The sequence below is a fragment of the Amphibalanus amphitrite genome, unplaced genomic scaffold (genome assembly GCF_019059575.1).
Source record: "Amphibalanus amphitrite isolate SeventyFive unplaced genomic scaffold, NRLGWU_Aamphi_draft 000540F_arrow, whole genome shotgun sequence".
In the NCBI taxonomy this organism is placed as follows: Eukaryota; Metazoa; Arthropoda; class Thecostraca; order Balanomorpha; family Balanidae; genus Amphibalanus; species Amphibalanus amphitrite.
This window is the reverse complement of record NW_024882034.1, coordinates 296948-312150: the sequence shown is the minus strand read 5'-3', so window position 1 is coordinate 312150 and position 15203 is coordinate 296948. Positions and strand designations below refer to the sequence as shown.

Genomic DNA, 15203 nt, shown 5'->3' with positions numbered 1-15203 from the left:
TGGACGAGCTCAGCCCCAGCGACTCACCAGGGTACTCGCCCAGACCAATGTCTCCCCCTGATCCCTATCATTCTTCCGGCCCTGAAATGGGCTCTTCAGACCGAAAGGGCCTAAGCCAACAAAACAAACAAACAAACAAACAAACAAACAACACAAACAAACAAACAAAAAACAAACAAATAAACAAACAAAAAAAAACAAACCCGCTGTAACACCCACTAAGACCTGTAACAAGTGTGACCTTGGAAAACATACCCAATGAAACTATAACCTGTGACATCCACTGTAACCTCGGAATACCTTTCCACTACGACCATGTTCTATCCGTGACTATAACCAAGCACCACTCACTCTGATCGGGCGCGTGTCCGTCGTCATCCTCCGCCGTCTCGTCCTCCAGCTCCGTGCCCTCGATGTTGACGCCCATGGTGCCGAACGGCTGCAGACCATCACCGAATATCTCACGGGCCTCGTCAGAGCTGAGAGCAGACTCTAAACGGTCCAGTGCGTCCGAGTCGAGAACTGAAAGACGAGGGTGATACGGGCAGGGTGAGACGCGGTGGGACACAGGGTTAGACGGACGGGTTCGGTGAGTCACGGGCAAGATAAGGTAGACAGAGCCAGGGGTCACACAAAGGACAGACGATGGGCCAGATGAGGACGGAGTTGCGACGGCAGGGGTCAGACAAGTGGGGACATACCTGCGGGCCTGATGTCAGATATTTATTCACGCTTCATTCATTCACTATTCATTCGGTTTATCCATTCACTGTTGATTCTGAACAGTCGGCGAGGCGAATGGCAGTCTCGTATGCCTAGCATATACAGTATAGTCGTCTTTGTTCCTATGGTCTTACTTAAAGGGACCCTCCCACCTTCAAAAAAGTTAATGAATTGGCACGAAAGTGATGTCGCTCGGTTCAGAAAGAGCGAAAACGAATATCTACCAAATTTCATCGAAAAATATTCACCGGTTTTAAAGATATTATACTTTTACTTTTGTTTACTTTTTGAGATCTCCGCTGTTCCTAGCGACTTTAAGTGCGGCATTTGTTGCGCGCAAAGCAGCATATACCACCGCGTGCTACCAAACGTTTTAGTAAAAGATTTAAAAATCGTTAGATCTCCGCTGACGTCACAAATTCTAAGGGGGCATACCAATGCACTAGCCCCTTAGAATCCGAAAACTGCAAGTTTGAAATTCCATATCTCCGAATTAAAGCATTTGTCGATGTTGTGAGTGCCCAAACCGGTATTTGCAGGCCATGGCCACCAATTTGGCTATCTCAACTCAAAACTAATGTTAAGGTGGGAGTGTCCCTTTAACTGGTTTTCTCACATTTTCCGTACAGATCTGGAGACGACACGAATGTAATGATAGGAATGCCCCTCTTCTGTTTATTTCTTTTGTATGTGTTAACCCGCGCCCCGTAAGGCTATCGGCGGACCCTACCACCCGTAGGGGGGGAAGGGGCGTTTCGGCCCCACCCGAAGATCTCGGAAATTTACCGGCCGATTTTCAAAATTCAAACGGCGTTCGATAGCCCCACCGGGGAACTACCTTGTGACCAAATTTCATCGACCCAAGTCAAACCGATGACGTCACAGGTCAGGTCAAAGATCGGATTTTCATCGTTCACAGGCATTTCAAGAAATGTGTTGTGAAATCGAGTAAATTTGTAATTTATTGAAAACCATCGATGGTACATTGTTCGTCAAACACATACTTTGCTATCTGAGGTGACTAATACCAGGTCAGGTCACAGCGAGGTCAGGTCACCGGGGGTCACAATATGAAAGTGTCGTGATAAATGTTTTATGGTCCATTTTACATGACAAATGCGATTATGTGGGTTAGGCAGCCTTTGGGGCCAGCTTAGGTCACGTTTTGGTGAAGGTCAGGTCAAGGTCAGGTCAAATTAGGTCAAATTTCAAAGTTGATATTTTGCCTAAAATGGATATCGATTCGATGCAGCTCGTCACGGGGAGTCTAATGGTGGCCTTTGTTTTGCTCTACGAGGTCTAGAAGTGCCAAAAATTGAGTTTGAAAATTTGACGTCATCATTTTTGAACAGTTTTTTTCGCTATAACTAACTTGGCCAAAAAACGAGGTATCGATCTGAAATTTGGTATGTAGATAGAAGACGATAGGTACTATCACATATATTCTGTTTTTTTTCAAAACTCAAAAATCTTGTTGGATTTTTTGGCTAATGTATCTAAAAAATGCTTTTTGATTTTTGGGGGTCAAAACTCATAAATTTCAAAAATCCGAGATAGCAGTTTTGTAGCCCTGTCAATTCTACACCTTCTATGTTTGGATCATTTTTCTGTATCTTCAAAGCTGTAGGCCTGACAGGTCTTCTCGCGAAGGTCTTTTTTCGGTCGAAAATGACAGAACATGACGTCATTCTGACGTCATTCGTGGCCAACCTATCAGAGCCTCTGAAAAAAATGTTTAGTCATAATGTGTAAGATTGATGCCCGGAGGGGTCCTGAAAGTTTGGTGGCGATATCTCCAGCCGTTTAGGAGATATCGACGGAAAAGGACAGGGGGGCCGTTTCGGCCCTCCCCCCTACGGGGCGCGGGTTAAGTGTTGGCCGTTATTTCAAATACAAAATACCTATTTGGTTTAACTTCATCCAGGGCAATATCAAATCGGATAATAATTACGCAGCTGATGAGCATTGAATAAATTGCAAAACGAGGAGAATACGATACAACAAAATATTTATTCAGAGCTGTCTGTGCATCCACAAACGCCTATAAGTGCTCATCCCCTTCCATTCCAACCCCATGCCCCGCCCAAACACACTTTTCGTGACAAAGCTAGCAAGTTGCACGAGACGTTAGCTCAAAAACCGGCTCGCCACAACACACGCTCTATCTCCACGGCCAGTGCAAGCGCATGCCGCACATGCGACTGGCGAGGAAGACTGTCCCGCACGACTCCGGTGCTCAGCGGAACAGTCTAACCACGCAGTGGGTAAGCCGAGACCGGGCGTTAGCTGGGGCTCCCGCGAGACCGGGAGGGCGGGGGCGTCATTGGCAAGATTACTTCACTAATAGTCATTGGCAGGTGCCTTGAAAAAAGAGGGAGAGGAGAGGACACCCATCCGTCGTTTCCATCCTCGTGATGCTCAAACCCTTCTCTTCTACTCCGCAACCCTCTCTCCGGGCTGGGCAGGCAACTTTATCTCATGCGGGCTGCTCCCTTGGAGCGGCACCGCTGCTCCCAAGGAAGCACACTAGAGATGCCACTTTTGAACCCGCGAACCCGCTTTCTGCGGGTTTTCAAAACCCGCAGGGTTTTTGGCGGGTTCGAGAAGCAAAACTTGTCGTGTGGCGGGTATTTGGCGGTCAGACTTAAGAACCTATATTTTTTTTTAGATGCAAAACACAATGCCAAGTGCATTTGCTCAGGTTAGCAATACAATATTCATCAAAACAACTTTTGAAACAGAACCAAATATAGAAATATATCAAGGAAGCACATTTCAAATGCAAAACTGAAAACAACCAGCAATAGCATCCACAGTCTAGCAATGACCAAACCAAGGTATAAGCAACAAACTACAAAGCATAAATAATTGCTGATGAAAGCATTCCATAAAACATAAAAGAACCTTAAAGCAAACTTATAGGAAGCTGAACTGAAGTCTATGTGCAGTGTGCACTAGATATACATTATGGAAGAACCCAGAATCAGAGCAAATGCCACATGCTACTTTATTTGCGTCTGGTCGGCATAAAAAGAGCTATCAACTAAACAAAATTTGATGCAAATTCATTGATTACCTATCCTATGTTCTGTTCCACCCTATATTACGAAAATAACACACCAATTACCCTTACAAAAAATCAAAATATTGACTGGGCGGCCCAAATATAACGCAATACAATACTGGCGCACTTCCGACATTCTGACAAGGATTGGCATTTGACTGCGTCAATTTTGGTCTCTGAGGCAAAGGAAAGCTGTCATTGATGACGCAATAATTTTACAATCAATTTTTCTGTCTTGGTTTTTGAATACCTCAAAATAGCAGTTATACATGTTACATACAAAACCACGTAGCTGGTCGCATTTATTTCTTTTGTCTTTTTACGTGCTTATCATTTGTATGACGAGAGAGCCGGAGAGCATTACCAAGACCATGTATGAAATTATTACATTTAATTTAGTATTTACTGTCTCTTTATTTCTTAACCGGTTATTAACCTTTAAATGATAAAACGCTAGCTGTTGTGTAAAATAACTTTATCAGAATGGCACATGAATATGCATTATACATCGGTGTTTTCGCAACAAGTTCGCACTAACTACGGCCGCAATAATTTAGTCGCTGTAACATTATTTGCAATCAGCTGTTGGTGACGCTTCTGACGCATGTTTCCAGAAACGCGTGGTTCATTGGTGGTTAGTTGGTTTTTGCTGGGATTTTGCATGATTTGTTTTATGTGTAGATCGACTGGATACTTATTATTCACCGTGTCACTATTTGTTTTTAACTGGAAATCGCATATCTTTTATATCAACATTCATTTTGATAACAATATCATTCCAGAAGCCTAACATTGAGAGGGAGCCAGAGTAAAATGTTGATCCTCAGCCAATGCTGAAGGGTAAGGTGAGAGAAAGATTTTACTGAACTCTTTTCAGAAAGGAATTTCAAATGTATTGATGCATTATTCGTTTTCCACTATCCAGTGTGCACTTCCTGAGGACTTAGCATAGCAATTTCAAGTCCTTACTATTTGTTTGGCTGTCTTTTTCTGCACAGCAATGAAGCAAGTAAGGTTTATATAGCTCTAGCATTGACCCAGCTGTATTTTTTCTTGCAAAAGCAGGTTTTCAAAATTGCGGGTTTTTTGCGGGTTCGGCTCAGCCAAAATCAGCTTGCGGGTAGTTGTGGTTGGGCAAGGGGTAGCTGCGGGGCGGGGCGGGTAATGAAATTGCAAATTTGTGGCATCTCTAAAGCACACCCGTAGCCGGGTGCAGTGAGTACTTGGAGGCTGATCGGGTCGGCCTGTCCTTCGGGACGGGCTCAGCCCCGGTGACTCACTAGGGTGCCTACCCAGACCAATGTCTCCCCCCTAATTCCTATCATTCTTCCGGCCCTGAAATGGGCTCGTCAGACCGAAAGGGCCTAATCAAACAAAACAAAACAAAACAAAACAAAACAAACAAGGGAGAGGGAGGGAGAGAGGGAAAGAGAGTGAGTGAGAGAGAGAGAGAGAGAGAGAGAGAGAGAGAGGGAGAGAGAGAGAGAGAGAGAGAGTGAGAACGAGAATCTCTCTCTCTCTCTCTACTCTCTCTCTCTCTCTCCCTCTCCCTCTCCCTCTCCCTCTCTCTCTCTCTCTCTCTCTCTCTCTCTCTCTCTCTCTCTCTCTCTCTCTCTCTCTCTCTCTCTCACACCCGGGAACATAGGTACATACACCGGAGGTGTCTGTTCTCTTGATATGGAACAGACACCCCCGGCGGTTCCTAACATCCTTCCGCCTCTGAAATTGTCTTGCTGAACCGAAAGTCCAAAAGAGCCTGGCCCAACAACAAAAATCTACAAGATTAGGTGTAAGTATTTGCAGGTTAGAGTAGTTCCAGCGACAAAGCTACATTGACAACTTTCTTTTTGGCATTGTATAACACTTTGATTTAACACACTTCTATCGCCATTCTGAGTTTCAAAAGTAATTTTTCTTGCTGCGTATGAAAATGGTGATTCAAAGTTCTACATACGTAGACACAAGCAATTCTGGGCATAATATTAACCCGCGCCCTGCTGGGGGGTTGAACATCCACCCTTTGGTTTTTCGCGAATATCTCAAAAACGGCGGCGCTCCGCGCCGCCGTTTTTTCTACACGTGTTGTGAAAATTTCAGACCAAGGTCATTCAAGGTCAGGTCACCAGGTCACTTGAAGTGACCTCACCTCATAAAAAGTTTCAATGTCTGTCATAGCTACACCGAGTGACCGATCGCTTTGAAACTTTCAGCGATTGCTAACAGCAATAGCATGCACAAAATGTATATCTCAGATTTTTGATATCGATGACCTAAGATCAGGTCAATTTTGCGACCTCCCCATTATAAGTCAATGGGAGAAAATTGAAATGCGCTTCTTTTGGACGAAAGACATTATAAACACTCCCAAACACTGAATTACAAGTGGTTTAGACACACTGAACATGGAAATGGTGTCCGTGACCCCTGTTTATGCCCTGAGGTCATCTTAGGTCACGAATGGTATCTAACAGTTTTTCGCAAATAACTTTTGATAGAGGCATGCTAGAGCGATGAAAACGCCTTAGATGTGTTCAGCTCGACGATACGGATCGACTGATATGCAACATGACCCTTTCCGGTCAGGTCATGACCTTGACCTGAGGTCAAATTTTCAAGTTGACCTTTCAAGGTCAAGTTATAGTTTATTCGATACTCTTGACGAGAGGAACACGATGCCGGTAAAAGTAAGCTCGTACAAGGCTTGGGTCAAAAGTTGTTGCAGAAAAACTGTTTACGAAAAAATCGGCTATTTTTGCAGTTTTTGCCCCCTGCAGGCAAAACCGTTGACGTTAGGTCAAATCTGAGAGAATTACTCAGTCGAATGCGCTTTTGCTCTATTGGTTCCCGAGTTATGCGTTGGCTTCTTGGAAATTGTCGACATTCGACCTGGAAATCGGCGAAATTTTGCCTTCAATGACCTCTGGTGACCTGACCTTTGACCTGACCAAAAAATTGACCGAAGTGATTTCCTCATTATTTTTGACGCTCTTTCGAACGCCGCCTTCCGCGTATCGCTACGTGGCCCAGGAGCCTAGTTAGAAGGGGAGGGTGTTCAAACACCCCCCCCCCCCCCAGCAGGGCGTGGAAATCCAGGACCCCCAGCCGGGCGCGGGTTAAAGAAAAATATTATCTCTAAAAGTATTATCACTATTTTAAGTATTATCTCATTACAAATAATATATTAGTCATTTTGAAGCCTGAAACGTCCTATTTATAAACAGCATTGCGTCTTTCGCGAAACACATACCTACCTATTCCCTGTTTTCTTTTGCAATTTGCAATAATAGCATTGAGCAGATCTTCAAAAAGGTCACGTAATGCAATCAGAATAGCTAGTGAATTTTATGCACATTCATAGTGCAAACATTCACGAGACGATACAGTGAACCTTTTCCTTCATTGATCACGTAGCACGGCCACAACGTAGCTCCACCATTGAATTAAAACAGCAACCAAACATAGGTTCTGCCGCAAGAATAGGTTCTGCCGCAGGAAGACGTGCTTGATTATGCATCCCAACAACTGGCCTCCATAGCTATCTTGCTACTGAATGGCACGCACAATATAGCCGGTCTGAGGAGCACAGTGGTTGATACAAATTAATAAACATAATATCTCGAGTATTATTTTGCTGAGGGTGTGCGTACGTACACGTACCGATGCGATCCACAATGCTTACTAAAATATTACCAACGAATGATTGTGAAGAATTGAACTTTGTTCGACATTTGCTATAGGCCTAGAACCTAAGTAGGTACTATTACGACTATCCTTTCAGAAAAATAATACATGAACTCTAGACAAGCTAAAACGTTTATCTGAAGCGAGAGGAAACAACTGCAACGACAATCTAGGTATATTAATCTAGGTAAAGTAAAGTAATACTGTTTCAAACATCAGATAATATATGTTTATATATTACCAACGCTCATTCATTATCAGCTCATTGACGTCAATGCATGTAGGTACGCTAGTTATATCAAATCAAATACAATGATTCAGTGACTGATTCTGGTTTGAATCACGATCTTTGCATAGTTGTAGCATGATGCCAGGGGACCTTGGACACACGCGACATAATTAAATTACGAACACCTCTCGTTATTGTGATTGTGAACTTCCAAGCGAGAGTCAGGAGTCCATTCGGAGGAAATAAAAAAAATCATATAAATCAACAACAGTACCAATACATACTGTGAGCAGCAGATTTGATGGACAAAAACCGCCACTTTTTTCTGGAAACACATCTCGAACGTTTAGCATTGTGTCAGTCATTGAACCGGTAGCAGAGCCGAAAGGACGCCCGGTCGCGGGAGATCGCACGCCCTGGTGCAGTGTTCAACCTGGCTAGCCCCCACAGTGTGGCTAAATTCATTTTACGTTAGGGGAGGATGTAGAAAAAAGGCCTGAAAGGATGTCGTTATTTTAATAAAACTTGACTTCGACTCTTTTTATGTCACGAGAAAATGATGTAGAAATATTAAACACTGATAAAACTTTGAAGGTATTCTGATATTCGGGATGTTAAATGAGGTTTCAGTTGGGTCATATATTTGAACATTAGGGGTATTCGAATGGTTGCCTTGGCGTGTTGTAAGAGTTTGCGAGGTTTGTGTTTCTCTTGCTCCTAGATGTTTGGGTTCGAGGTTGTTATAATGAGTCGTGACTGCTGTGTGGATGTTTTTATTTGTATTTTTAGGATGGATGTCATTATACTTTTCATTATGGGCGGATTTCCCCGCATCATTACAATTTTGGACACACTGAGCCCCCAATACCACGAGCGATGGCTAGCAGCCACAACGGCGAAAACGCGGTAGTGCCCCCCCCCCCCCCTCCACGTGTGACTGCGGCGCCAATCCTCGAGCACGACGGATAGCGATATGGAACTCTCTCCAGGCGAGACCGAGGCCCACCGCGGTCACCAGGGCGACCTGCTGCATATGGGCAAGAGGTCAGCGGCCGCGCCCGGGTGGGCCTGCCGATAGATTTTAGCATAACGCAGAAATGCCGGCCACCGCGCACCGAAGGTGCCATCACGCAGGTCTTATGTGTTCGGAACTGAGCGCCAGCTCTGGCTCAGCACTTCTACGATACAGATGGCGAACTATTATTTCCCAACAGAGGCAAATTTGGCTTTGAATTAAATGGACCACAATGGCCCAGCGCAATTCATGTCTCTGAGGTCGAACAAATACCAAAGTTTCAGCAAGGCACAGACAACCAGACAACGGACCTCCTCAGTTCTTCTTCACCGAGGGAACATATTGACATCATAGGCCGTGCAAACATGTCGCGAGTGGACAGAAACTCGGAGAATTGTCGATATTTCGTCTTCAGAATCAATCGATTCAGAACGATGCGATGCACATTAAACACCAGATGACGCCACATCACAAACCATGCTGTTCAAAGTGGTGCCAGATGAAACCTTTACCACCTTATCTCGGATCAAGCCATCAGGAAGTACCATCCTCGAAGCCATCATGTTTCCTTCGAGAGGCAAAGTGAACGGCACAAAATCGCCGTTCGGATTGTATACCCATCCGTATGCGCCAATCTTGATTCCGAGCCACTCCTGAGTGCCGGGCCGAGCCGGATCCTGCCAGAGCGCGTCGAGCTGGGCCGGCGTAAAGAGGCTGGCCAGGTCCCCGCCGCTCCTCAGATTGCCGCAGTAGGTGCGCGCCGCGTCATAGCTGAGAGCCTCAGGCGACGTGGCGTGCCAGTAGAAACGGCCGTCGACAGTGACTCCGCTGGGACCCGCCGTTATGGTGGGCGTTGCTGTAGTTGTTGTCGGCTCCGGTGCTGTTGTGGTCGTTGGTGGTGCTGTTGTGGTCGTTGCTGGTATTGTTGTGGTCGTTGGTGTTGTAGATGGTGGTGCTGTTGTGGTCGTTGGTGGTGCTGTTGTGGTCGTTGGTGGTGGTGTTGTGGTCGTTGGTGGCATTTTTGTGGTCGTTGGTGGTATTGTGGTCGTTGGTGGTATTGTGGTCGTTGGTGGCATTGTTGTGGTCGTTCGTGGTGGTGTTGTGATCGTTGGTGATGCTCTTGTGGTCGTTGTTGATGTGATTGTTGAAGTCGTTGACGGTAATGTTGTGGTCGTTGGTGGTAAAGTTGTGGTCGTTGGTGATGTGTATGTTGTGGTCGTTGGTAGTGCTGTTGTAGTCGGTAGTGGTGTTGTGGAAGGTGTTGGTGTCACCACTGTGGTAGTCTGCTCTTGGGTAGTCGGTGCGGGCACAGTGGAGGTGGTCGTGACGATCGGCGTGGCTGTATCTCCCGCGGTGGATGAAGCAGGCGTTTCTGTAGTTGCCTCTCCCGTTGTTGGCGAGGCGGCGGTTTCGGTGGTAGTTTCTGCCGCGGTGGATGGGACTCCTGGGGCTGTGGTCGTTCCAGCCGGTGTAGCGGTGGCGGTCGGTGCGGCGGTCGGTCCGCCGGTCGTTGTAGGCTGTGGTGACGTTGGTGCCGTCGCTGACGCTCCGCCGTCAGTGGTGTTGGTGTCAGCGGCGGTGCGGCGGTAGAGCGGCACCAGGGCGGCGCCGTCGCCGGCCCGGCCGTCGGCCAGCCGGCAGCCGTCGGTCCACTGGATGGCCCGGCAGTCGGGCAGCTGGAGACAGCGGGCCGCGCAGCCGATCAGCGTGGGGGCCGGCGGCTGCAGCAGCCAGGCGGACGGCGCCGCGGCCCAGTGGAGCTCGAACCGCTCCGCCGCGACCAGTGTCAGAGCGGCCAGCAGAGCCGGCAGCGCGCCAGCCGGCCGGGAGCGCATGGTGGACGCGCCGGCTCCGGACGGCCTCTGACGGCCGACCGACCGGACGGCCCGCCCGGCTGTGGCGTCCTGACCATCGTTGACTGGGAGACTGACTGTTTAAACACGGCTGAAAGCCACGCGTCCGAGCGGAGCCAACGCATATCGAACAACATATGTAGATAGTAATAGCTTGCAAGAAGCAGTATGGTGTGAGTATTGTCATTTCAATATTTTTGCTCTCACATGTCCTGGATTTAATCTCATTCAAGTCTTCACGTCTGTTACCTGCTCGGTATGCATTACCTACAATAAATCTCTTTTAATCGAGTTCTAAGAAGCATGCTCTGCTACACCCCTAGCACAACATCGACACACATGACAACAGTTAACCCTTGAGGCTTGAGATGCATTTTAATTTTCAACAAATGATCCGATTCCAATACGCTGATAAACGGACGCTGGCTGTTGCCCAGTTTCACGCATTTCTGTAACTACCTAAATGTCATATAGTTACGGACCACCTTACATAGCCTTATAGTCTTACACCACTAACGTCTTCGATGGTAGTGTTCCGACCAATTATGAGGAGCTAATCAGGACAAAATTTACCTATATCCATAATGGTTGTGTTCCGACCTGACCCCATGAGGACAATTGTCCGGCAGTTGACATGTTGAGCATACCTATTTACACCTCAGCTGTTTCAATGCGCGCAGACATAATAAAGTTAATGCACTTGGCAGAGCCGCTATTATCCAAATGACGGCCATACAGTAGCGATTGATGGCCGGTAACTCCTCCATATGCTGGCCTTCAACCACAATGAAGCAATCGGTCTCCCGGCCAACGATGGTCAGGACGCCACAGCCGGGCGGGCCGTCCGGTCGGTCGGCCGTCAGAGGCCGTCCGGCGCCGGCGCGTCCACCATGCGCTCCCGGCCGGCTGGCGCGCTGCCGGCTCTGCTGGCCGCTCTGACGCTGGTCGCGGCGGAGCGGTTCGAGCTCCACTGGGCCGCGGCGCCGTCCGCCTGGCTGCTGCAGCCGCCGGCCCCCACGCTGATCGGCTGCGCGGCCCGCTGTCTCCAGCTGCCCGACTGCCGGGCCATCCAGTGGACCGACGGCTGCCGGCTGTCCGACGGCCGGGCCGGCGACGGCGCCGCCCTGGTGCCGCTCTACCGCCGCACCGCCGCTGACACCAACACCACTGACGGCGGAGCGTCAGCGACGGCACCAACGTCACCACAGCCTACAACGACCGGCGGACCGACCGCCGCACCGACCGCCACCGCTACATCGGCTGGAACGACCACAGCCCCAGGAGTCCCATCCACCGCGGCAGAAACTACCACCGAAACCGCCGCCTCGCCAACAACGGGAGAGGCTACTACAGAAACGCCTGCTTCATCCACCGCGGTAGATACAGCCACGCCGATCGTCACAACTTCGCCACCACCGACTTCCTCAGCGCCTCCTGCCACACTGGTACAAACATCAACTCAATCAACATCGCCAACGACCACAACAGCACCACCAACGACCACAACAGCACCACCAACGACCACAACACCACCCGAGCCGACAACAACTACACCAACGCCCACCACAACGGCGGGTCCCAGCGGAGTCACTGTCGGCGGACGTTTCTACTGGCACGCCACGTCGCCTGAGGCGCTCAGCTATGACGCGGCGCGCACCTACTGCGGCAATCTGAGGAGCGGCGGGGACCTGGCCAGCCTCTTTACGCCGGCCCAGCTCGACGCGCTCTGGCAGGACCCGGCCCGGCCCGACGCGCAGGAGTGGCTCGGAATCAAGATTGGCGCATTTGGATGGACTTACAACCCCGACGGCAGCAAAATGCCGTTCGATTTCAATGGCTCGTGGCAGGGTAGCGGGTCCAAGATCACTCTGCCGGCAGGAAGAGTAACTGGCACGCTAGAGAAGGAGGATTCCATATTCAGTTCAACAAGATACACTCTGCGAAATATGGTGTGCGACGCACCGAGCCCCTGACGCGACCATCGCTCAGAGAACTGATATGAATCGTGTGACCGTGAATATCACCGGCGATCCGGGCGTCGGCATTGTCGGGTGGTGGCTCCACGCTGTCACCCGCAGCTCGCAAGAAGATCTGCTAGGCGTGGCGGTGCACCCGTGTGTCCAAGTCACCCACTCATCCATTCGTATAGACATTCTTAACCTGGGTCCTGCTGGGGAAAGGGTGTCTGACCCCCCCCCCCCCCCTAGGCTTCTCGCAAATATCTCGATGCCGGCACATCTTATCATACATCTTTTCTGCACATGTTACCAAAATTTTCAGACCCAGGTCACTCCAGGCCAGGTCACCAGCTCACGTCAAGTGACCTCACCTCGAAAGAGTTTCGATGCCTGCTATAGCTACACCGAGTGAATGAACGATCACTTTGAAACTTTCAGCGATTGGTAAGAGCGGCAATATGTACAAAATGTACATCTCGGAATTTCGATATCGGTGACCTAACGCCACGTCGATTTTGCGACCTCTACCTATATAATAAGTTAATGGGAGAAAATTGAAAGGCGCCTCTTTTGGACGAACGTCATTTTAGACACTCTCAAACACTGAATTACAAGAAAACATGACAAACTGAACTGGAAAACCGCACCAGTGGCCGTGACCCCTCTTAATGTCCCTGAGGTCATCTCAAGTCACGAATGGTGTCATTTTTTCGCGAATAACTTTTGATAAAGGTGTGCTAGAGCGACGAAAACGCCTTGGATGTGTTGAGCTCAACGATACAGATCGACTGATATGCAACACGACCTATTTCGGTCGGGTTATTACCTTGACCTGTCGTCAACTTTTAAAGTTGACCTTAAGGTCTAATTATAATTCATTCGATGCGTCTTGATGAGAGGTACACGATGCCGATAAAAGTAAGCTCCTGCAAGGTTTGTGTCAAAAGTTATTGCAGAAAAACTGTTTCCGCAAAAAAGATATATTTTGGCAGTTTTAGCCCCCTGCAGGAAAAGCCGTTGACCTAAGGCCCAATCTGAGATAATTATTCAGAAAGGGCTGTAGCTTTATTGGCTTCCGAGTGATGCGTCAATTTGTTGGAAATTGTCGACATTCGACCTGAAAATCTGCGAAACTTGTCCTTCGATGATCTCTGGTGACCTGACCTTTGACCTGACCAAAAAAGTGGCCTGAGTAATTTCGTCATTATTTTGACGATCTTTCGAACACTGCCTATCCCGTATCGCTACCTGGCCCAGGAGTCGAGTTAGAGGGGTGGAGGTGTTCAAACACTCCCAGTAAAGCGTGGAAATCCAGGAGCCCCAGCGGCGCGCGGGTTAAAAAAAAAAAAATGCTAGGATGGCATTGTCGCCGATAAGAGATGCACGTATACATATACATATAACGAACACCACGATGTGTTTATTGGGCTGGCAGGTTCAAAGGCCTTGCTTTCAATTTCTGTAGAATATCTGCATAATGCAATGCTGTTCAACATATGTTGATTTCTTTCGTTCCTGGTAATGTTTGCTCAATAAGAAACAAGCGGAAACGCTGAGTGTGACACTAAAAAAGACGAATCGAAGAAAACCATGCTAGCCCGCGCCGTGCGTTGTCGTGCCCCCTTCCGTGAATATCTCAATATCTCAAAAAACGCGAAGATCTAAAAAAAAAAAACACAAAAAAACGGCGGTTGTTTGGAACACCTGTTCATACATGTTTTCCGCACAAGTGATAATTCCAGAACCGGGTTGTTCAAGGTCAGGTCACCAGGTCACGTCAAGTGACCTTACCTCAGAAAAAGTTCAAAGGCTCGTTGTAACTACATCGACTGAACGATCGCTTTGAAACTTTCAGCGGTTGATACAAGTACCAGTACTTGTAAAATGTATATCTTGGATTTCTTTTATATCTGTGACCTAAGGTCAGGTCAATTTTCCGACCTCTATTATACCTACCTAGGTCAACGAGGGAAATTGAAATGCGCCTCTTTTGGATGAATGTCGTTTTAAACACTCTCAAATATAGGCTTTTAAGTAAGCATGACACACTGAATCGGAAAATTGCACCTATGACCCCTCTGTGCGCCCTTGAGATCATCTCAGGTCATGAAAGGTCACCAGTGCAGCAGTATTACTGTAACTTTTGATAGAGACGTGCTAGAGCGGGGTGAAAACACGTCAGATGTGTTCAGCTCGACGATACGGATCTATTGATATGCAGCATAACCCTTTCCGGTCAGGTCATGACCTTGACCCGAGGTCAACTTTTCAAAATGGCCTGGCAAAGCCAACTAATAGTTCATTCGACGCGTCTCGATGAGAGGAACACGATAGTAGCAAAAGTAATGTCGTGGCTCTCTTGAATTGAATCAAAAGTTATTACCTACCGAAAAACATGTTTTTAGTAAAAACGGATATTTCAGTTTTTTGCGCTCTGGAGGCTAACCCGCTGACCTGAGGTCAAATCCGAGAACAATATTCAGAAAGGCCTATGAAAGAGCTATCGAATGCGCTTTTCCGCGGCGCTGTAGCTCTATTGGTTCCCGAGTTATGCGTCGGGTATTTCGAAAATTATTTAAATACATAAACAAAATTCGACCTTTGATGACCTCTGGCGACCTGACCTTTGACCTGACCTAGCAAATGACCAAGAGTCATCAGCAAGTGAGTTAACGCTGCG

The 15203-nt window shown here is 47.9% G+C and overlaps 1 protein-coding gene across 1 annotated transcript in view; it reads right to left on the bottom strand.

Moving 5' to 3' along the window:
• Positions 1-10547, bottom strand: part of LOC122393540 (death-inducer obliterator 1-like) — a 42020-nt gene extending 31473 nt beyond the window's left edge. The window contains exons 1-3 of the mRNA XM_043389706.1: positions 10258-10547; positions 9552-10000; positions 352-522 (exon numbers count right to left, since the gene is read on the bottom strand). Of these exons, the coding sequence (XP_043245641.1) occupies positions 352-522; positions 9552-10000; positions 10258-10547 (910 nt within the window). The remainder of the gene's footprint in view (positions 1-351; positions 523-9551; positions 10001-10257) is intronic.
• Between the last annotated feature and the right edge of the window lie 4656 nt (positions 10548-15203).